The sequence below is a fragment of the Physeter macrocephalus genome, chromosome 4 (assembly GCF_002837175.3).
Source record: "Physeter macrocephalus isolate SW-GA chromosome 4, ASM283717v5, whole genome shotgun sequence".
NCBI classification, from domain to species: Eukaryota; Metazoa; Chordata; class Mammalia; order Artiodactyla; family Physeteridae; genus Physeter; species Physeter macrocephalus.
The window spans coordinates 12,577,929-12,602,443 of record NC_041217.1 but is presented as its reverse complement, the minus strand read 5'-3'; the positions used below and the strand labels follow the sequence as shown (position 1 = coordinate 12,602,443).

The 24,515-nt window shown below is 35.6% G+C and overlaps 1 protein-coding gene across 1 annotated transcript; it reads left to right on the top strand.

The window, feature by feature from the left end:
* The first annotated feature begins 15,936 nt into the window (after positions 1-15,936).
* Positions 15,937-16,698, top strand: LOC102987868 (28S ribosomal protein S15, mitochondrial-like). The gene has a single exon (XM_024130560.2). It carries the CDS (start codon positions 15,964-15,966, stop codon positions 16,696-16,698), a length of 735 nt encoding a protein of 244 aa, XP_023986328.1. The 5' UTR covers positions 15,937-15,963.
* Positions 16,699-24,515: the final 7,817 nt, after the last annotated feature.

Below are 24,515 nucleotides of genomic sequence, written 5' to 3'. Positions count from 1 at the left end.
CCATGGTGTATGTTCCTTTTAATATGTTCTTGGTTTCTTTTATCTAGTATTTTGTTCAGGATTTTTACATCTATTTTCATCAGTCATATTGGTCTATAATTTTCTTTTTTTGTGATATCTTTTTCTGGTTTTCCTATCTGGGTGATGGTGGCTTCGTAAGAATGAATTTGGGAGTGTTCCTCCCTCTGCAATTTTTTGGAAGAGTTTGAGAAGGATCGGTGTTAGCGCTTCTCTAAATGTTTGATAGAATTCACCTGTGAAGCCCTCTGGTCCTGGACTTTTGTTTGTTGGAAGATTTTTAATTCCAGTTTCAGTTTCATTCCTTGTGATAGGTCTGTTTATATTTTCGAATTCTTCCTGGTTCAGTTTTGGAAAAGTGTACCTTTCCAAGAATTTGTCCATTTCTTCATGGTTGTCCATTTTTTTGGCATATAGTTGTTTGTAGTAGTCTCTTATAATCCTGTGTATTTCTGCAGTGTCAGTTGTTTTCTCCTTTTTCATTTCTCATTTTATTAATGTATGTTCTCTCCCTTTGTTCTTGATAAGTCTGGCTATGGGTTTATCAATTTTGTTTATCTTCTCAAAGAACCAGCTTTTAGTTTTATTGATCTTTGCTATTGTTTTCTTCATTTCTATATCATTTATTTGTGCTCTGATATTTATGATTTCTTTCCTCCTATTGATTTTGGGTTTTCTTTGTTCTTTCTCTGATTGCTTTAGGTGTAGTGTTAGATTGTTTATTTGAGACTTTTCTTGTTTCTTGAGGTGTGATTGAATTGCTATAAATTGCCTTCTTAGAACTGCTTTTGCTGCATCCCAGGGGTTTTGGGTTGTCGTGTTTTCATTGTCATTTGTTTCTACGTATTTTTAAATTTCTTCTTTGATTTCTTCAGTGATCTCTTGGTTATTTAGTAGCGTGCTGTTTAACCTCCATGTAGTTGTGTTTTTTACAGTTTTTTTCTTGTAATTAATTTCCAATCTCATAGCATTGTGGTCAGAAAAGATTATTGATTTGATTTCAATTTTCTTAAATTGTCTGACACTTGTTTTGTGATCCAAGATGTGATCTCTCCTGGAGAATGTTCCATTTGCACTTGAGAAGAAAGTGTATTCTGCCACTTTCAGGTGGAATGCTCTATAAGTATCAATTAAATCTCTCTGGTGTATTATGTCATTTCAAGCTTGTGTTTCCTTATTTATTTTCTGTTTCTATGATCTGTCTATTGGTGTAAGTGGGGTGTTAAAGTCCCCTACTATTATTGTGTTACTGTCTATTTTCCCTTTCATGGTTGTTAGCATTTGCCTTATGTATTGAGGTGCTCCTATGCTGGGTAAATAAACATTTATAATTGTTATATTTTCCTCTTATATTGATCCCTTGATCATTATGTCGTATCCTTCATTATCTCTTCTAACAGTTTTCATTTTAAAGTCTATTTTATCTGCTACGAGTATTGCTACTCCAGCTTTCTTCTGATCTCCATTTGCATAGAGTATGTTTTTCCATCCCTTCACTTTCAGTCTGTATGTGTCCCTAGGTCTGAAGTGGGTCTCTTGTAGACAGCATGTATACAGGTCTTGTTTTTGTATCCATTCAGCCCATCTATGTCTTTTGGTTGGGGCATTTAATCCATTTACATTCAAGGTTATTATCGATATATATGTTTCTTTTACCATTTTCTTAATTGTTTTGGGGTTTTTTGTGGGTCTTTTTCTTCCCTTGTGTTTCCTGCCCAGGGAATTTCCTTTAGCATTTGTTGTAAAGCTGGTTTACTGGTGCTGAATTTTGTTAGCTTTTGCTTGCCTGAAAAGCTTTTGATTTCTCCATTGAATCTGAATGAGATACTTGCTGGGTAGAGTAATCTTGGTGGTAGGTTTTTCTCTTTCATCACTTTAAGTGTATCCTGCTACTCCCTTCTGGCCTGCAGATTTTCTGCTGAAAAAATCAGCTGATAATCTTATGGGGATTCCTTTGTATGTTATTTTTTGTTTTTCCCTTGTTGCTTTTTTTTGTTTTTAAAGAATTTATTTATTTATTTTTTTATTGGCTGTGTTGGGCCTTCATTGCTGCCTGTGGGCTTTCTCTAGTTGTGGCAAGCAGGGGCAGCTCCTCATTGCAGTGCGTGTGCTTCTCATTGTGGTGGCTTCTCTTGTTGGAGAGCATGGACTCTAGGCGTGTGGGCTTCAGTAGTTGTGGTGCATGGGCTACTTGCTCCGCAGCATGTGGGATTTTCCCAGACCAGGGCTCAAACCCATGTTCCTTGCATTGGCAGGCAGATTCTTAACCACTGTGCCACCAGGGAAGCCCCCCTTGTTGCTTTTAATATTTTTTCTTTGAATTTAATTTTTGTTAGTTGGTTAATATGTGTCTTGGTGTGTTTATCCTAGGGTTTATCCTGTATGGGACTGTCTGCACTTCCTGGACTTGGGTGAGTATTTTCTTTCCCATGTTAGGGAAGTTTTCCACTATAATCTCTTCAAATATTTTTTCAGACCCATTCTTTTTCTCTTCTTCTTCTGGGATATCTATAATTTGAATGTTGGTGAGTGTAGCATTGTCCCAGAGGTCTCCAAGATTGTCTTCAATTCTTTTCATTCTTTCTTCTTTATTCTGCTCCTCAGCAGTTATTTCCACCATTTTGTCTTCCATCTCACTTACTCGTTCTTCCACCTCAGTTATTCTGTTATTGATTCCTTCTAGTGTATTTTTCATTTCCGTTATTGTGTTTTCATATCTGTTTTTTCTTTAGTTCTTCTAACTCTTTGTTAAACATTTCTTGTGTTTTCTTAGTCTGTGCCTCCATTCTATTTCCAAGATTCTGGATCATCTTTACTATCATTACTCGGAATTCTTTTTCTGGTAGATTACCTGTTTCCTCTTCATTTATTTGGTCTTCTAGGTTTTTACCTTGCTCCTTCATCTGTGACATATTTTTGCTGTCTAATTTTTTTTTTTTTGATGGGTGGGATTGTGTTCCTATGTTACTGGTTGTTTGGCCTGAGGCTTCAAACACTGGAGTTTGTAGGCTGTTGGGTAGAGCTGGGTCTTGGTGCCACGATGAGGACCTCCGGGAGACCTCACTCTGATGAATATTCCCGGTTTGCTTGGAAGCTCCTCCCATCTCCTTGGGCATTGAGGTCCCTCACCAGCATCTGGCAGGCACCCCTACTTGTGGGCAGATGCAAGCTCCACATCCAATTTCTTTATACATTTTGATGTTTCACAAAAGATCATTCATTATACAAAAACATTAAAAATACAGTAGGCATTTTTTTCAGCATCCTCCCCCAAACCTGGGTAATATTTAATTTTCAAATTAAATATTTTACTTATCAATTAAACTGAAGAATATTTTTTACCTTATTATCACCATATTTACCAGCAACCCACTAGTTCTTCCAAGTTAAATTTTAATCAACCAAGAAATTTTAGTGAGCTACAGATTTCACCTAATTATTATTCTTTATTCCTTATTATTTTTCAGAAATATCATACTATTATCATATCATCAAGTAGAACAGTATGCTTATCTCATCTGAAATATATATATTTAAATATATATGTGTTTAATTTTTAATGTCTTTTGTATTCCTAGGTATAAGGAGACCACCTAATTTAACCAATATTTAAATTGCTTCTATAAATATAAAGCTACATATTATGCTATCATTTTATTCTTACTTATACTGTAGGATCCACAGCTATGTTTTATTTAAATGTGGTAAAAGTATTCTTTTTTAGTGGAATTCAGTTTAAAAAATCAAGATGATTGTAATGCATATTTCTGCCTTTTAAACTTTAAGCACCCATATTTTGAACACCATTTTTATAAGACTAGCGTGTTCAAACACAAGACAAACCCAGTTCATATGGGCCATTTTCTAGGATCTGTGAACATGCCATGGCCTGCTTTCATATTTTTCTTATAATTATAAGAAAAAACCAATAACTTTAAGTCAAATTTTTGCTTAGGACACTTTTATTTCAGAGAAACTCATTTTTAAAAAGTCTTTCCCCATTTTCTCTTTCCAAAAGTTCCTTCATTTTCAGTTATGTGGAAGGTGAAATGTTTGTGGTTTAAATTCAAATATTGTAGCTCAGATTCAAATACTGTGACTGCTTTTGCAGTGGATGGCAAAACAAAAACAAAACAAAACAAAACACACATACACATTATTTAACGCTTATAAATGAGTTCCATTCTAAGGCACTTCTGGGTTCAAGTTCTTTGAGGTGTCCATTTACACATAAGTAGACCTCATATTTTAATATTCTCTAAATTGAACATGACCATAAAATACTAATCTTTCTAAATGTCCCTTTGCTTTGTGTGCAATCACCATTTTCTTTTTAGTTTCTCTTATTTAAAAATTAGACAAAGACAAAAAGAAACTAAAACTTACAATTTTTGAATCTTCTCTTTCCTTCATCTCCCTCCTGATGATTGTTTAATTAAATTTTTTATTGTTAAGCTTAGCATAAAGAGAAGTGTAAGAATCATAAATAAGTAAACACAATGGTAAATTTGTGATAACTAAGAGATCAAGGAAGGGACTTTCCCGCTGAAGGGACCTCAGAAGTCTTCTTAGGTCACTTCCCTCCTCCACTAAGGGAACCACAGTGCCAATCTCTAAAGAAGAGTTTTGTTGGTCTTTGAATTTTTATAAGTGTCATTATTCATTATGTATTCTTTTCTGTCTGGCTTCTTTCTCTTAATATTTGTGACCATAATCCATATTGTACAAGCATTATATAATTTGTTTTATTCTATATAGTATTTCATTATGCAAATATTTCACAATTTTCTTGTCTTTCTACTGATGATGGACATTATTACTTTAGAGTTTTGCTGTATTATGAACAGCACTCTTTATATAAGATTAGCTAATTCAGACAAAAGATAAACCTAATTCTAGCACAATGTAATTTGGAGAACAGATACTTGTATTTCTATTGAATAAATGCCCAAGCATGGAATTGCAGGGTCATAGGGTATGTGCTCATTTATAGCCTTAGGAGATAGGATAGTATAAAAGAGTTCCAGAGCAGACATAGGTATTCTCACCCAACAGCAGTGTATGCTATTTACTCTCCATTTTGGTTACTTCTTCTTTCCTTTCTTTCTTTCTCTCTTTCTCCTTTTCTTCCTTCTTTTGTTTTTCTTTGACAGATGTATTCAGGTACAATTGATGACAATAAACTCGTGTGCAGGAAGGGACGGATGTACAATTTGATGAGTTTTGGCACACACATATGCTCATGAAACCATTTCAAAATCAAAAATAGCAAACATTTTCATTAACCTCAAATGCTTCCTTTTGTCCCTTTTATATTTTCCCCTCTTTTCACCCCCATCCTTGGATAACTTCTGATCTGCTTTTTGTCACTACAGATTGTATCTTTGTATTTTGTATATTTCGTTATTTCTTCTGTGAGCTATCATTTGCTCATTTTTCTATTATTATCTTTTCTCTCATTGCTTTGTAAATATTCTGTATTTTTAATATTTGCCTTTTGTCAAATGCGTGTGTTACAATAGTTCCCCACCAAGGTAATATCTGCTTTTATATTTGTTATGGGTATTCTCTTTCTTCCAGGGTATATATTGATATGACATTGGGTTGATTATTAGCTACAACATTATATTCCAGGTATTAAGGCTGAAACATTTTAATTTTTGGTAAACATTCTGTAAGCTAACTTGATAATACAAAATCAAAGGATACACCACTTTTGAGCCACAAGCTTTATTAAGATCAAATTAAAAAAGAAAGAAGGCATTAGTTCATCTACTTTTTCTAGTATGCCACATTATAAAGCCTTTTTCCTTCACTGGAATTGAATTCATCCTTTAAATATCATACTGACAGTTATTTTTTTTAGAGACAGATTTATCATGATGCATACATTTTAGGAGTTCATACTTATATGGGCACTTTCCATGGTCCAAATATTTATTTATATCTTTATAAATACATTTTAAATTTTATTTCTCTTAAAAAGTGCCTCCATATATGTAAGCTTCAGGCGTGAGAAAACCTGGGTGTGATGCAGATCATCTTATGACATCTCTAGTTGCTTTTCCCCCACAAATGGTAGTAAAAACCAAAACTATCTACATGCTTAAACCCTTCACTACTTATGAAGTTACTGTAACACAGCAGGTAAGGTAGTGAGAGCCGAGTCATTAATTGACTGATGGCATACACTAGAGCTTTCTAATGAGGGAAATAGTAAGTAGAAATGGCCATAAGTAGTTCTAGTAATGAAAATTAATAAATTTCAAGTCAGCTAAATCACAAGCACTATTACATTTCACCAATTGTATAAACTTCCAGAGTATGGAGGGTTTTAATATTTTTCCCCACTGAGCAATTTTGATAAATCATGTGTCTTGAATGGGAAAGTGTATCTTTCTGACTTCTGCAACATTTCAGACTATAGGTATTTAGAGAAATTTAATGAATTAAGCTGTTCATAATTAAATATTCAATCTACAGGGATTTTCTAATCGGTTCCATATATCTTAAGAACAGATCGCCCTTTGGAAATAACTGTAACCTGAATTAATAGCCAATATTACATAAACCCTTACACATGAAAGTACAATCCTTGAGAAGCAATATTATAACTAAATTTGCACTGTTCAAGAGCAGCAAAAAAATCAATTCACCTTTCTGAGTGGAACACAAGAATTCTTTCCAAGGACTGCTTCATGTGACACATTCATATAATTAATGTTTTATAAAGGAAATTTCATAGCAGACACTTGAGGCTATGCAGTTTTATTATCTCTGGATACAATATACCACATTCTCTGCTTATTACTTTAAATTTTAGGTCTTGTTATAGTGCAGAATATTACCTTGAAGCAATAAACAGTTGTATACCAGTTACATAAATCTTAAATCCCCATGATCAACCACTTTCTGGTTTTGGTTTTGGTTTCTTATCTTATTTTCTAAAGCTTTGGTCACACTTGGCATTTGTCTCTCCCTTCTGAAGGTCTGTTGGTCTCATTGTCATGACTTTTCTCACTTCAGGCTCCTTTCTTTCCATTCCCCTTGTTTATCTCCTTATCAACTAACACCCCTAATTTGTGGCCCTGTCCACGTCTCTTTTATTTGTGTTTCACTGATATTTCCCTGATGTATCAACTTCCTCTATTCTTGAGAACAAAGCAACAGCAGTAGCATCATGTGTTGTATTACATTTTTCAAACCTAAACCTTCCACAATCTGAATTCAGCTTGCCTTTCAAAAATTATCTTCCATTGCTGCTACCCGTAATCCTGTAGTCACTAAGTATCTCTGGCATGTTTTATGAATTCTAAGATTTTCACTTATACAAATGTTAATTAATTCACTCTTAGGATTCTCTTCTTTTACTGGAATCCTTTAAGGTCTGGCTTATCCCCCACCTCCTTCTTGATCTCTACCCCAGTTACCCTAGCTCTGAGGGAGGGTTTCCCTATAACTACTATAGCACTTTTAAAGATAAGAATAATAGTCCAGTTTGTGTCTTAAAGTCTGTGTCTAATTCTAGCAATTAAAAATAATCCACTCGATAAAATAAATATTGTTTAAAAAATTGTTCAGGGGCTTCCCTGGTGGCGCAGTGGTTGAGGGTCCGCCTGCCGATGCGGGGGGCCCGGGTTCGTGCCCCGGTCCGGGAGGATCCCGCGTGCCGCGGAGCGGCTGGGCCCGTGGGCCACGGCCGCTGGGCCTGCGCGTCCGGAAAAAAAAAAAAAAAAAAAAAAAAAAAAAAAAAAAAAAAAAAAAATTGTTCAGTGTATAACAATCGGCAATGTATGGAAAGTGGTATTTGGCTCAGGGTGTTGGTAAAGGGATGAGTTTAATTTTTTAACTTCTTCTCATTGTAGGTTAGGAGATGCTGGGGTTAATATCAAACCTCATAAATAGATAACAGTGAGAAAAGCCAAAAAGATTAATCTTGGTTACATACTAAATAAGTTCCAAGGGCAAAGCAGAAAAACCTAGATCAGTGCACAAATCTAAAAAGCAGAGTAAAACTGCAGGCAATACTCGAGGTCAGGAAAAGATAGGATTGGTTAAGCTTGATGAAGTGTAGGAATGAACCTCGGAGGAGACTGGCACTCTTGTGATATAGAAGGGTTTTTCACATTTGCTACATAGTTCTTTGAAGTATTAGAAGTACATAACATTAGAAGTACTAGTTGGATGCATTTCTCCAGGCATAAAGAACAGATGCTAGCAGAACATACATATGCGAACATTAACATAAAATAATTATTGATATAAAAACATATGCAACTAAACATAGTTCACACTTTTGCAAATTAAATGTGAGACATTATAATTTCCAGAAGATCTCCCTAGCAACTTCTGTTTGCTTTTGACAAGACAGAAAACTTAAGAAGCCCTCTCAAGTCTCTGTTGAAGGCAAGATGAATTCCAGACCAACTATAATCATAAAATGTCCTCCCAACATATTCAGAAAGAAGAGTAACTTATCAAGAATCACATGCCAACTCCTATGCTAAATAACTTCACAAGTATTTCACTATTTAATACACAGAAAACATCATGATATATTGTAGAGAACAGTCTCTCATTCCACAAAATGTTTTTCATATATAATTATTCAAATACAATAATGATAATTATATTCCTTGTGGTAGTATATTTTTTGGGGGGAAGAAAAAACTGCCTTTAATGACATCTGGAATGGCAGAGGACCCTTTCCCAAGAGAAACAACCATAATCAGTGGAAATTATTTTTAAAAAACAAAACACTTAAAGCCTCTGAATATTGCCCTAAAGACATACAATAAGTGAAGAAGAATGTTTTACAGAAAAAAAGAAATTTGCTAAATACTGGTAAGAATATCCAGAGACTGTGGCACTTGAGCCACAAAGCTCTCCCAACCTGACCAGCTCAGTATGACAGCATCACTACAGGTGGGTGTGGCCAAGATCGCAGGGCTCTCCCTCCCTCCAGATCCCAGCCTCGGGCTACGGTATCTCTCCAGGAGATGGAGGACATCAGTGTTTCCTGTCCTCCTCAGCTTTGTGCTGCAGGAGCTCTCTTACAGGCAGTAGACAGGGAGAGATCTGGGGCTCCCTTTCCCCATCTATCCCCAGTTCCTATGGTGGAGTTTCTATTCCAGGGACTGCAGCCTCAGAATAGAGTCCTGACATCCCTGCTTAACATTATTCACAGGGTAAAGGTTTTATGCCCTAGAGGCAAGCTCAGAGGATCATGAGCTACTGCCCTTGCCCAGACCCCTGCTTGTACAGGAGAGATTTCCTTCTGAGGTCAGGCCACTGTCTCTGCCCTTATCCCAACTGCACAGCAGTGGTGCAGGAGATTGACCTAAGGGGAGAGGAAGGCAGTAAGAACTAAGAGCTAAGACAGTCTGAATTTGGAACAGAGCGTGGGGAAGTTTAAGCATAAGGGCACTTGAAAACAGTGGAAATTTGGGTAGGAAACATTAGAAGAGTCTGGTAACAACAGACTAGAACAACAATCTAAACTTCGACCAACTAATATTTTAACAGAGAGAATCAGGCAGAAAGACAGCTGAGGGGAGCCTCCTTGGGGCCAGATTAAACCTCAGAGAAAATGGCCTTAAAGACAATTCCATTTTTTAAAAATAAACTTTTGGCCCCTCCCTCTCTTCCTTCCTTTCTAGCTTTTTTTCTTCTTTAAATGTAAAAAACACCTTGGTACAGCAGAGACACACACGCGGGCCAGGTGGAAGGGCTGCATGTAAGGACTTGCCTTGGCTGCTGCCACTCTGTAACTTAATAGTTACAAACCTCAACTGAAGAGGTTTGGCTGAGGCAGTAAATCAGGCCCTCCAGAGTCACTGGCTGGGAAAGTTCCAGAACCTCTGGCTGGTTCAGCTCTCGTAATGCCCCGGGGGCTGAGCTCACAGCAGTGGTGCAGTAGGGGCCCCTGGGCAGTGATAGTGAACACTGAGCCACTTGCTGAGTGGTGCCAGCCTGGGCACTGATTGGCTCACCCTGCCCATCAGTGTACTGGGTGGGGGGGATGCAACTGATGTAAGCTGTGTTCACAACAAAATACTAGAATAGTCAACTCATCAGCATATAAAAAGTATTATACACCATAACAAAATCGGGGTTATCCCAGGAATGCAATGAAATAATTGTGATACGTCATATTAATTGAATAAATAAAAACAACTACATGATAATCTCAATAGATGCAGAAAAGAATTTTGACAAATTTAAACACCCTTTCCTGACAGAAATACTCAGTAAGTTAGGAGTAGATGGAAACTTTCTCAACATGATAAAAAGATATCTATGAAAATACCACAGCTAACATTATAGTTAAAGGTGAGAGAAAAAGACTAAACACTTTGAAAGCAAGAAACAGACAGATAAAGGCAAGACATTTGACCCTTACAAGGTGCTCTTACATTGAAATTAAAGCACTAAGAGTAGCTGATACAAAAAATGCATAATTGGCATCTACATGCTCACATAGTTTCTTTTATCAGCTGTACAAACTGTTAAGTGCCTTGGCCAAATAAATTATGCATATTAATCCGCATTAAATAAAATGTGTATGTGTAAGTTTTCTGAGAAAAGAAAAATATAAATATTATAATTTTAATATTCGATATAGGCTGTATGCATATGCATTTATGGTTATTTTTAATTTCAGAGTACAGTGTTTTCCATACCTAACTAGTTCTTGCTATAAGAACTAGTTGCTTGACATATTATAGGTAGTAATGACTAGTAGTAATGGTATAACATTGAAGATGATATAAGATTCTCTTAAGAAAATTTGCAAACATCAAAGTGTGACAGAAATATTACTAGGTATTTTTAAAATTAAAAAACTTACACATAGATCATGTGAGTATAAATATCCATGTTGATTCCATGTTGATTCTGTTGTTGGAGAAATTATCACTGTTCTACTTAAGAAATATAAATATATTGCTAGAACCATGTTCTTCTCTAGGAAGAAAAGGAGAATGATTTGTTAATAGGTGGGGGGTAATTTTCCCTGATATTTATTAATAAAGCTTTTCTGTAAAGTAATGAATTAAGAATCTGAGACTATTTCATAGTAAACATCTCTGTTATCAGCTCCAAAGCAAACTGTGTATGGTAGCCCAGTTGAAAGATTTCTCTAATTCTATATATGTGGCTTTTACACCCCTAATTTTCCCCTGAATTTGTTTTTCCTTGAGTATCAAGCTTCTTGAATCTTCTACTATTGAGAATATTTCTTACTAAAGTAATTATAATAATTACTAATTTGATGAAAACTATACATGTTTTAGGATGCTATTAAGAAATATTGTATATCATTAGTTTATTCAATATAATTAATTGTATTTGCATAAATACGAAAAAGTTAAAATGAGAAAAACATAATTGGAAAGCATTAAGCTCAGCTGTGTATTTAATGCAAGGTTTTTTTTATGGCTATTTCTAGTCTAAGTGGGAAATAGTATATAAAAAATACCACCTGTGCATACAAAAGAATTTTAATAATTAAAATAAATGATATTTTCCATATATTTGCAAGTGATTTTTTCTGGTTTTCTAAAATATATTAAGATGACCCCAAATTATGAAATTATAATCCAAGCTCCATAGCCCAAGATAGGAGCATGTTATGTTTTTAAGCAGAACAAGAATACCTATTTTTTTTAGTTTATGCTCAAAGTATTATTTTTTGCTCTGGTTTATGCTCTAATTCTAACACTTGAATCATATTAATTATAGATTTGCTAGATCTAATTTTACAAGAAAAAGTATAATTAAAATCAGTATTTTCCTCCAATTTTCTTTTTTTTTTTTTTTTTAACACATATATGAAGTTATTAGACAGTTACAATCTGAGTGTGGGCTAGGCATCAGTAATATCATTGCATCAATGCTGAACTTCCAGCGGAATTCTCTGGTGGTCCAGTGGTTAGGAGTTTGTGCTTTCACTGCCGTGGGCCTGAGTTCAATCTGTGGTGGGGAACTAAGATCCTGTGATGGTTGGGGGCGGGGTCTGGTCCTCAGCTGGTCCCAGCAGCATCTGGTTATATGGGCTCCAGCAGAACTTTAAGGGCCATCAAGGACCCTCCCAAGACAACACCCAGGGACCCTCCCAGCCAGCAGGAAGATCACACCTAGCCCTGGAGCAAGCAGGTTGTTGAGTTAGTGTGTGGGAGGGTCCCAAATCTTATCAGCAGCCCAGGAGGGTCCCAGCTTAGCCAGTGGGGAGAGGCACAGCCGTGAGGACCTCTTAGAATCATCCTTCCCTGGTTTCAGGACTTAAAGAAGCTCAGGTTCTTCATGTCTCGTCACAGAAAGAATTCAGTGTGAGACAAAGTAATGGGTAAGAAGTGGATTTATTTAGAGAGAAACACACTCCACAGAGTGTGGGCCATCTCAGAAGGTGAGAAAGGCCTCTTATGTTGTTTTTAATATATAGAATATGGATCGTTATAGACTGAATGTGTATGTTCCCCTGAAAATTCATATGTTGAAACTCTATCCCCCATGTAATGGAATGAGGAGGTGGGACTTGTGGGAGGTGACTAGGATTAGATGAGATAGTGAGGGTGGAGCCCTCCTGAATGTTATTAGTGCCCTTATAAGAGTCAGGAGAGATCCTGATTCTTCTCTCTGCTCTCTACCATGTGAGGGTACAAGAAGTCATCAATCTGCATTCTGGAATAGGGTCCTCACCAGAATCTGACCATGCTGGCAGCTCGATATCCAATTTCCAGCCCCCAAAAATGTGAGATATAAATTTCCGTTGTTTATAAACCACTCAGTCTACATATATTTTATAGTAGTGTGAACTGACTGAAATAGTGCCTTTCAAAAATAATACTCTTGTAAAGTCCTCAAGTAGAGGGTTAACAATTCAGTTCTAAGTATTTAAATTTCTCTTTAAATTGTATTTTTTCAGGCTCCACCACTTAGTTATCGTGTGACCTTGGTCAAATTATGTTTCCCGTTCCTCAGTCACCTCATTTAGACACTATTTTAGACCAACAACAGAGTTTCAGAGCTTGAGTTATGGAGCCTGACTGCTGCACAAGTACCTAAGAACTCACAGGTAACTTGACTAATTTGAGTGTGTGCATGTGTGTGTGAGTGTGTGGGTTACTCATCAGCTTGGGCAGTTTGTGGGGATTTGTGAGACACACACTTAGAAAAATTTGTCTTCTATACAAAAGATTACATTAATAACCATGTTTTTGGTATGTTTTAAGTTCCTTGAAATGCTCTTGTGATCTCAGCTGACATTTTTGCTAGAGTTAAATTGTAGAACAATTATGTGACAGAATAAATTCATGCTTCAATAACTAAAACTTACAGGTTTGCTTAAATGGAAATTTAAAAATCTATAGGAATTTAAATACTAATTTTGTGAAAAGACAGCTTTTATTGGAGCACATTCATCTACTTGCATTTTTTTTTAGCAGACTTTTCAGTTCTGGAGGACTTTCATTTATCTATGTGCATTCAATACATTGTGTGTTTAGTATCAGTAAAGTTTTCTCCAAACCGACTGCCAGGTGATATGAATTTCAAATGAACTCAGCTTTCAATATGTCAATCACAGTAATAAAGAAAAGCAAAATTCTTCAAAACTGGGAAGCATCACAGTGGTATGTTCAAGGTAATAACACTGAGACTAGGTTTATTGGTTAATTTTATTCTGTCTATTACTTTTGTCATTGCTTACCTAACCATTGGGACCCAATATAAAAGACATTTTTCAAATATATGGTTGATGGATAGTTAGATCATTTATGACAGTAGCTGATAGGCCAAGAAGTAACATGGTAAAAGAACACTCATTTTCAGAAATTGCTGTAGCATAATGATGTTGCTGTAGTATCCCAAAGTGGAAGAAAACTATTGCTATGATTAGCATTCCATATCATTGTAAATGCATGATGACACAAGTTTTTCGGAATATGCTTGGTAAGGAGAATTTCAGAGCACTTCCTGATTTTTAACTCAACTTTTAAATTTTTACAAGTTGAATAAACATTTAAAAAATGATCCTAAATAATTTTGTCTGATAATAGAGTATTGTCTGATGTCTTCAGGCAAATTTGATTAGCAGTTGCTTCATGCTGATCTTGATAAATCGTCACATTCAAAGCAGATGTGCTTTTCAATAATCCTAAATTTAAATTCTTTCAGTTCTTCTTTTCCTCCTAAAGTGTGTATGCTCTTCAAAAGCATTCAATTTCATATCAACAAAAATATTTAAATGCATAAGTTAAAGAGTGTTCCTTTTAAATAAGCATTCTAAACTACTATGAGGCTAATTTTGAATGAGAAATGCTGCACTTTTGAAGAATAGCTATATCATTAATCTGTAATCAGCCATTGACATATTCATTTGTTCAAGAGACCAGCTGTTGGTAGGACAATTTTCATAAAATTAAGAAATCAATGTTATAACCATATGCAGTGTTTGATTTGATGAAGAGTAGAATTAGTAATAAAACTAGAGTGTAGTACTTCATAAAGAGATGACATTCATATAACCTTAACCCTTTACACAAATAAATCTGAAATTAAAAATGTTTTATACTTAGAAATAATTTTTTTCACCTTCCAACATATGTTCTGAAAGTTCTTTATTTATGTTTTGTAGAGAAGTGATATCAGAAACATGTAACTCCAAAGACAAAAAAGTGAGCTAATAAATCTGTCCTTAGTATGAATATCTGTGACTAGGTTAAAATAAATCCAGCAAAAATTTATACATAAAATTCCATATATAGGTCATTTTGAGATAAGATAATTACCTTAATAAAAAATGTTTTGATACAAAATACTTAATCTAATGATTTGAGTATGTATTCTCAGTTCTATTCATACAATTTAATTCATGCAAACTAAAGGTAAATTGTTTAAATCAAAAGAAAAATAATTTAGAAATAGAGATTATTTTGAAAATCAAATGAGTCAACACAGGGTGATAAATTATGTGTGATCTATTGTCATAGAAAGTAAACACAAATAATACACAAAATGACCTTTATTGTCTAGTTTTAATAACTTTTTTGAAGAAATTATAATCAGAGGACTTCTAAAAGTATCAATCAATTGTATACATATAATTTAATAAGAAATATGAATACATGTGCACTCATATATCAAAAGGTTTGAAATTCGGTTCTTTAATTCAAGCAGGTAGGAAAAATGTGATCACAGAATTATGATATAATTAGAATAATTGAATTACTTTGCCAGCTTAAAAAAAAAGAGCTCTACAAATGTTGAGTATTTGATTTAAAATCAATTCTTTATGGAAAGAAAACCCTGTTCTAACAGATTATATGTTGAATAACAAAGGACACATCTTCAATTTAGGTTTCTAAATTGGTTTTTACAGTTCTTCACTAAAATATTTAATTGAAACACTTTAACACTTTGCATGTATAAAGATGCACAAAACGTCAAATAAAATGACCATAAGCCTGCCTTGTTGTGCCTGTCCACAGCCTCTGTCTCCACCAAATACAGCTTTATTAATGAGACCACTAGCTGAGGCAGGAAAATATCAAGGCTCACATACTGTATCTTCCTGTTCACAGGGTTTTTTTTTCAGTCTCTTCAGCAGTGAGACATTAAGGAAAACAATCACAGAGCAAACAAATCTCATCACAAATATACTTTTCTAAATGCCCTAAAACCTTAGCTTCAAGCCTGTAATTTTGCAACTTCAATTTCCTTAATAATATAAGGGTAAAGTAAAACAAGCAAGCAAACAAAAACATAGCGGCAAATTATTTTACATTCTTTTAATGGAGATAAGGGGTCTCTTTCCTGCTCTTGAATCTGAGCAGGATTGCTACTGCTTTGATCAAAAAAAGATGGTGTTTTAAGTTCCAACTGTTCTCAACACTCCACTATTCTTCTGATTAAGTGGGGCGGGTCCCTCAGGAGTCAGAAGCCACCATGCTGAGGGTGGCGTGGAGGGCGCTGAGTTCGATTCGTACCCAGGCAGTGACCCAGGCCCCAGTCCTCGGGCTGCCGGGCGGAGGGTGCGCCCAGCTTCTCTCCATCTACCGGGACCTTCCCTCATGTCCTGGAGGTCTCATCCTCCGGGCCGCCCGCGGATATGCCACCCAGAAACCAGTCCAGCCCAGCCATGAAGATGACCCGCCCCCTTCTCTGCTGCTCAGGGACTACCAGGACATCCCTGGAATTGAGAAGGATGATGATGTCATAAAAAAACTCTTATCTTTGGAAATGGCCAACCAGAAAGAGAAGCTAAAAATCAAGAAAGAGCAGTTGATGAGCAAGGTCGTGGAAAAGCCTAAGGACACCAGCTCCCTGGAGGCTCAAATTGTTGCCTTGACTGTCAAGATCCGCAAGCGCTATCTGCTGATGAGCATTGACCAGGGGAAAAAGATGCTCAAAAACCTCTGCAAGACCAACTATGCTGTCTTTGAGAAGACATGCAGGGAGCTGGGAATTGAGTACACCTTTCCCCCTCTGTACTACCGAAAAACCCACCGCTGCTGGGTGACCAAGAAGGCTCTGTGCATTCGGGTTTTCCAAGAGGCTCAAAAGCTGGAGAAGCAAAACAGGGCCTTAAAAGCTGCAGCTGCAGCAGCCCGGAAACAAGGCCAGAAGAACCCAGAGAGCCCTTCCAAAACTGGACCAGAGGCAATCAAAGAAAACCAATAAATGTTAAAATTAAAAAAAAAAAAAAAAAAAGGATATTTTTCTGCCTTGCCTCATAGCCATGTATTTGGTAATAAGAATAGCAACTAAATTTTTTATACTGAATATCAATTTCTCAAATAGATAAATAGGCAAATGTATGAGGATTATAGATGGGGCCCCTTATAAGAAAGCTTTTGCCTTCTTAAAAATTGGAAGACATATATTTGCAATATATATGACTCTTACAAAAAATTAAAATGACTATATTAACTTTCAGTCAGAAGGAATGCTTATTATAATACTACATTCTTTTAGTAAATGTTATTAAAAGACATATAAAAGATATAAAATGTTATTAAAATGAATTTAAAAATCTATAATATTTAAAATGATGCTCTTTCCAAAAATATTCATGAATTAAGTAAGGTGCATTGTTTAGTTTTATATTTTGTTCAAAGTAATTTTATTTAAATATAGGAATTAAAAAGTATATACCTCTGGCTTTGATTTTATTTTACTAGGTGTCAGGAGCTCAGCTGAGCTGGGTGAGAGGGGAGCTGCCAGGTATCAGGGTAGCCAGTTAAGGCAACAAGGCAGAAATGAAAGAGTTAAGACTTTGATCACTTACTACAATGAAATAAGAGAAAGTCTCACGACTCCATTGCATTTTACCCCATGAAATGGAGTATGGAGCCAGGTAGGTCAGTGCTTTTCACCCCACTTTGGAGGGCGCCCCAAACAAAAGGCTCCAGCAGTTTTATGAACCCTGAGTAGGGGGTAGGGGTGAGTGTGGGGGTGCGGCACAGCCTAGGGAGGTCCAGGCATGGGAAAGTAGTTAGTATTGAATCAGAGTTGGGGAAAATTTATCTTCAAGGTTTCCCCTTCCCTCCCCATATGGAGGCCTGTCTCTGCCCAAGGCCTTAGCTAGAGACCCAGGAATGAATGAGAGGAGCCTAGGAATTTAAATACACAAAGAGCAGATCCACCAGAATGCCTGAAGGGACTTCCCTGGAAGGTGTGGAGCCAGATGGAAATATACAGTTGTATCATTCTTTTGTTTTTAATTAATTTTTATTGGAGTATAGTTGATTTACAACGTTGTGTTAGTTTCTGCTATACAGCAAAGTGAATCAGTTTTATATATATATATATATGTATATATATCTCCACTCTTTTAGATTCTTTTCCCATATAGGCCATTACAGAGTATTGAGTAGAGTTCCCTGTGCTATACAGCAGGTTCTTATTAGTTATCTATTTTATATATAGTAGTGTGTATATGTCAATCCCAGTCTCCCAATTCAGCCGCTCCGCGGCATGTGGGATCCTCCCAGACCGGGGCGCGAACCCGGTTCCCCTGCATCGGCAGGCGGACGCGCAACCACTGCGCCACCAGGGAGGCCCCCCATTCTTTTGTTTTTAATTAATTTTTATTGGAGTATAGTTGATTTACAACGTTGTGTTAGTTTCTGCTATACAGCAAAGTGAATCAGTTTTATATATATATATATATGTATATATATCTCCACTCTTTTAGATTCTTTTCCCATATAGGCCATTACAGAGTATTGAGTAGAGTTCCCTGTGCTATACAGCAGGTTCTTATTAGTTATCTATTTTATATATAGTAGTGTGTATATGTCAATCCCAGTCTCCCAATTTATCCCTCCCCCACTTTCCTCCTTGGCAACCATAAGTTTGTGACTCTGTTTCTACAATTGTATCATTCCTAATATTGACAATCAACTAACATTTATTGAGCAAATGCTATTACTAAGTTTCACAAATATTATTTCCTGTTGTTACTTAATTGAGTCCTCATGAAACCATGCAAGTTTGGTCATATATCAGCCCAAATCTTGAGATTATTAAAGGGCAGCTCAGAATTGTCAAGACACTCGCCCTAGGTTACACACTACTAAAGGGCTGAAACCACTCTTATCTCATTTCTGTCCTATTCAGTAATGTTTTATCACTGCATATCTGCTTAGAGCACAAAACACTCCAAATGATAGATAATCCATGACAATGTAAATAGCTACTGTGTACATATTTCTCTCACTTTTTTGCAGTTTTTGTTTCTAGTGTCCAGAGACCTCTTTTGAACTGATAGGAAATAGCAGGCATACAATTCAGAGGGATAAACTTTGTCATAATAAGAAAATGATGTATCTGAGATTTTATTGTTGATACTGGTTCAGCCATTTTCTTCTTCAATTTTTTTTTTTAATATTTATTTATTTATTTTTGGCTGTGTTGGGTCTTCGTTTCTGTGTGAGGGCTTTCTCCAGTTGCGGCAGGCGGGGGCCACTCTTCATCGCGGTGCACAGGCCTCTCACTATCGCGGCCTCTCTTGTTGAGGAGCACAGGCTCCAGACGTGCAGACTCAGCAGTTGTGGCTCACGGGCCTAGTTGCTCCGCGGCATGTGGGATCTTCCCAGACCAGGGCTCGAATCCGTGTCCCCTGCATTGGCAGGCAGATTCTCAACCACTGTGCCACCAGGGAAGCCTTTCTTCTTCAATTTTAATATAAGTGTTTGGTTGAGCTTAGAATATTTATTTCCATTACATGGAAATAACTCTCTCCTGTAGTTAAATACATTTTGGAATTGCATTTATTATTAGGGGATAGGATTCTAAAAAAGGCAAGGGTGGCCCTTTAGGTGTTTAGATACCCGATGACATTATCATGTATGTTTTCTTTCTTATATCTTTGTGTTGATGAAAGTAGGAGCTGGGTGTAGAAAAAATGAGCAATATGCTGCTTGTGTTCTGAAGCTGCTTAACATGTAGAGGCATAAATAAACAAGTATTTAAGCAATTATACAAAGAAGTAAATAATAAAACAATGGTGGGATGCTATTGAAATGCATAGGCTGGAAACAACCCCTATATAGAAAACATGGAATTGTTGACCAAATTATTAGCATGAGGCAGATATAAAAGTAGTTATTTGGAATAATGGTATTCTAAGAAAATGGAATACCATGTGTCCGATACTGGAAAAAAAAAATCAAGAATAGCTGAATAGAGAAAATACAAATTATAAATAGTTTTAATTTTCAATTTTGATTCTTTTAGATCTTAATAAATAAGCATTTGTTTTGTTGTTCATTTTTAGATCACTGAGTTTATCATTTTTATTTCATTTTGAAAAGCTTGGCTGTTATTTTCTCAATTATTTTTAGTGTCTTTATTCTTGTTCTGGAATGCCAATTACATATATATTAGATCATTTACTCTTGTTCCCAATTCCACCTAGGATTTGTCCCTGTGTATTTATTTATTTTAGCTTCTTTCTGTGATTTTATTTCATAGTTTCTATTGTTAGATCTCCAATTTGATTAATTATTAATTCTTCAGTAAAATATCAATTTCACAAGTTATATTTTTATCTTTAGAAAACTTTTGCCTATTTTCAAACTCTTTATTATATACATGCTTTCATGTAGATCTCAAAGCATATTAATGATAACTTTTTATTTCTTTTCTGCTAATCCCATCATTTCAGTTTCTGTTTTCCGATTTGTCTCCTTGCTATGGGTCATATTTTTCTGCTTCCTCACCTGTCTAATACATTTATTTGATGTCAAAAATGATAAATTTTATGTTGCCAAATACCTGATGCTGTTGTATTCTTTTAAGGAAAGCTGTAATTTTTATTGATAGACATCTAAGTTATTTAAACATGAATTTTCACAGCCTGAGGCTCATTTTTTATTATTTTGAACAAATCAGAGTAGTCTTTACTTTGTGGCTCATTCAGCCCCATTACTCTGATGAGACTCTTCTGGGCTTTCTGTTGAATGTCTCCTATGCTTAACAAGGTCTCTACACTTTGGCTGTTGGCATGTCCAACAATTTCTGGCCCTGTTTTAGTTATGGTAATTCTTTCAACTTACGGCTCCTAGGTAGTCATTTTTTTACCTGGAAGTTAATTTTTGTCTGTCATTTTGGAAATTTCATCTGACAAATTCATAGATTAGTATCTAGGCAAAGACTCAAGTGGATCCCTATGTAGAGTTTTTTTTTAAAGCTCTTCTGCTAAACTGCTCCCTTTTCTGTGGTCCTCTCTCTCGCACATTCCAGCCTTCTTAGGTTCCCTGAACCTCTTATCTTTCTCTTCAGTTCAACAAAACTGTCTCGGTCTGTGTCCTCTTCCTCACTGGAAGTCCAGAGCAATGATTTCCTTCTCTCAACAATCATAAATTTATGCTGGCTCTTTTGCAATGGCTGAAAACTGTTGCTTCCTATTTTTGCCCATCTTTCTAGTTATTTACAGTAGGAGTGTCAGTAGAGATTCTGATACTACCTCATGACTACAAGTGAAATTTTCAATATCTTTTTATAAGGAAAGTAAGTAGTTAGAAAATGAATTTATTTGTGAAGACATCACATTTTTTACTCAGGAGAGAGAGAAAGAGAGGGAGAGAGAGAGAGGAAGGAAGCTGAAGGACATAATTGTTTTAATTATTTCTGTCTTACCCATAAGTGGTAAAGTAAGTCCAATAGACATATAAGTGGACAGTATGAGTTATTATTTCTGAATTCCAAATCACTAAGGCCTGCAATGCCTAGATTTTTGCATGATTCCCAAGAGGATTTCCCTCAGTTTATTGGTGTCCAATGATGATAAAAAGGTGCCTCAGCTATCATTTCACCTGCTTGGACACTAACGTGTGGGCATGTAGTCTTCCTTTCTCTGTCAGTATCCTTCAGACATCTTTTTTTCAATTCTGTCTTCCTCTTTCCTCAGTATAAGAACCATACCTAGAATTATTTAAGTAGTATGATCACTGAGAAAAAATGACTGGGGGGCTCTGCCTCTAGTCAGTGCAGGAATTCATTGTTCCCTCAGTTATTCCACATGTTTTATCTGGCATTTAATGAAAAAAAAGTTAATCTTAGTAGACAATGACAAATACATAAAATATGTTTTATAATATTTGACTATACAGTTCATCCAAAATCCTTTTAAATCACCTGAAATCTGTTTCAGCGTATTAATTGTATGCTATTATTTAATACCATTAGTAAGCAGAATATAAGAAAACACTGTCTGGGTTTTCAATAATACGATGCTATTATTCATTTATAAAGAAATGCATGCACCTTTTAAAGGAAGATTGTTACGATGTTCCAGTTACATAGGCAGGAGAGAGGTGGTTATATAACTAATTCAATATTAGAAAAGATTAAACTTTTAATCACTTAGTGTGTATCCTAAATCACATAAATTATACTTTTCAGAGTTCAAATTAGAAACCAAGCTAAGTAATATTTTTAATGATTGAAAATATTTTTAACAAAAGTGTACTTCTATATCTGTTTTCTTTTCTCTTTTTTCTTAGAATAGTGAAACTATAGAATAGAAAACACTTGATTTTTTTCACAACATTTATGGTAATCATAGCTATGTCTAACTGCATGTAGGCCTCCTGATATCTGCAGTTTAATATTCATTGGGCATGTTAAGTACATATTGTATTACTTTAAATGTTAATTTCTTTAGATTTTTGTCCTCAACAATTAAATATTTAAAATTAGATACACTGCAACAAATTTAATGTGTTTCTATCATTGATAATATATCTTTAAAAAAAAATTTATTTATGTATTTTTGCTGTGTTGGGTCTTCGTTTCTGTGCGAGGGCTTTCTCTAGTTGTGGCAAGCAGGGGCCACTCTTCCATCGCAGTGCGCGGGCCTCTCACTATCGTGGCCTCTCTTGTTGCGGAGCACAGGCTCCAGACGCGCAGGCTCAGTAGTGGCGGCTCACGGGCCTAGTTGCTCCGTGGCATGTGGGATCCTCCCAGACCAGGGCTCGAACCCGTGTCCCCTGCATTAGCAGGCAGATTCTCAACCATTGTGCCACCAGGGAAGCCCCTCATATTTTTATTTGTCACTTTATTTTTTTCCTTTCAATCGGTCTTCACTTACTACTGTTTACCAGTATTTATTTTATTTACTAAGTTGACAAAAGTTATTAGAAGATTTTTAAGATCTCATTAATACATTGTCAAAAACAATAGATGCAGGAAAGAATCAAATTATGGTGGTTATTACCCCAAAGTAAGATTCTGTGTCAAAATTTAATTTTCTTGGACTTCCCTGGTGGCGCAGTGGTTGAGAGTCCGCCTGCCGATGCAGGGGACATGGGTTCGTGCCCCGGTCCGGGAGGATCCCACGTGCCGCGGAGCGGCTGGGCCCGCGAGCCATGGCCGCTGAGCCTGCGTGTCCGGAGCCTGTGCTCCGCAACGGGAGAGGCCACAACAGTGAGAGGCCCACGTAACGCCAAAAAAAAAAAAAAAAAATTTAATTTTCTTTATTGTTTCTTTAAGGTTTTGTAATGTAAAATATAATAATACATGAATACCAATTTGGAAGTATTAGTGGCTCCTGGCAACCTTGTAAATGAATTATGATTCATTTTTCTCCTCCATAATCTGAAGAAAACTGAACACTGCAGTAAAAGAATGCAGCCTGATGCCTTTCAAATAGTGTACAGACCTGGCCCATTTTTCCTCTTCTCTGTAACAATAAATTATCATTAAAAGAACTGTTGCAGGCATCGTATCATTCCTTACAGAATCTTAGAACTTAAAAGAATTCACCTTTGAAATTATAAAGTAAACTATTTTTGCTTCACATGAACTGAGTGTATTTTCTTCAGAGGATAGTTCAATTTAAACTTGTAAAACTTCATATAAAGATTATCAATTTAATAATGCATTTACATAAATCAGAAAGAATTTAGTCAAGAAGAAAGAAACTTTCCAGTAAATTGATTTATGGCAATTCCAGAAAGAAAAGTTGGAAGGTATAGTGATTATATAGTAAATGTAGTTTCACTTTTTGCTTTAACTGGCTGTGAATGAAATTGTGCTGTGTTATATACTCATTTCTTCCTACTGGCTGTGAATGAAATTGTGCTGTGTTATATACTCATTTCTTCCTTTTATCAAATCTTACAAGCAAATTATGATATAAACACCCAGGTTATAGTTGTTTGATACCAGTATTTTTTTCCTTTCATATATGTCCTTTCTTTTTTGTTTTTAAAATCAGCTTGTGAGACACATATTAAGCAAGAAACATTTTTATATTATTGCACTTAGGGACATATCTCCATTTAAAAATTCTTTTATTATCTGAATTTAAGGTTTTATGTGTTTTAATTTATGTTAAATTCTAATTAGGTAATGGATTTATAACACTTTGTTTAAACATGTATAGGACCTTCTTGACCTAAAGGGAGCCACAGTAGAGAATTTTAACTCAGAGTAAGTGGATTGGTAAAATTGGATACAAAGAAAATTTTCTAATGACAAATAAAGTGTATGTTGTCTATTTTAAAACTCAAACAAATAAGACTTTATTTTGTTGAGTAAGGTATAATTTGCTGCCCTTCAAAAAGGAAAGAGAATATCTCCTATGCTTTGATATAAAGGTCGGGAATTTATTCACATTCTTTTCCTGACTCATTGTCAGTTTTAAGAATTCAACAACCATATGCTCCAGCAATTTCACTTCAGGCTATTTATCTAAATGAAATTAAATCATTAACTCAAAAACATGTCTGCACTCCCATGTTCATTGCAGCATTATTTACAATAGCCCAGACTTGGAAAGACCACAAGTGTTCATTGATACATGAGTGGATAGAGAAGGTGTAGTACATCTGTACAATAGAATGTTATTCAGCTATAAAAAAAAAAAAAAAATCCTGCCATTTGTGACAACATGGATGAAACTTGAGGGTGTTACGCTAAGTGAAATAAGTTAAACAGAAAGAGACAAATATTAAGCTTATTGTGGTGTAAAAAATATACTTATGTGA

Coding starts and splice junctions, on each gene's coding strand:
- LOC102987868 (XM_024130560.2), top strand. CDS start 15,964: ATGCTGAGGGTGGCGTGGAGGGCGCTGAGTTCGATTCGTACCCAGGCA.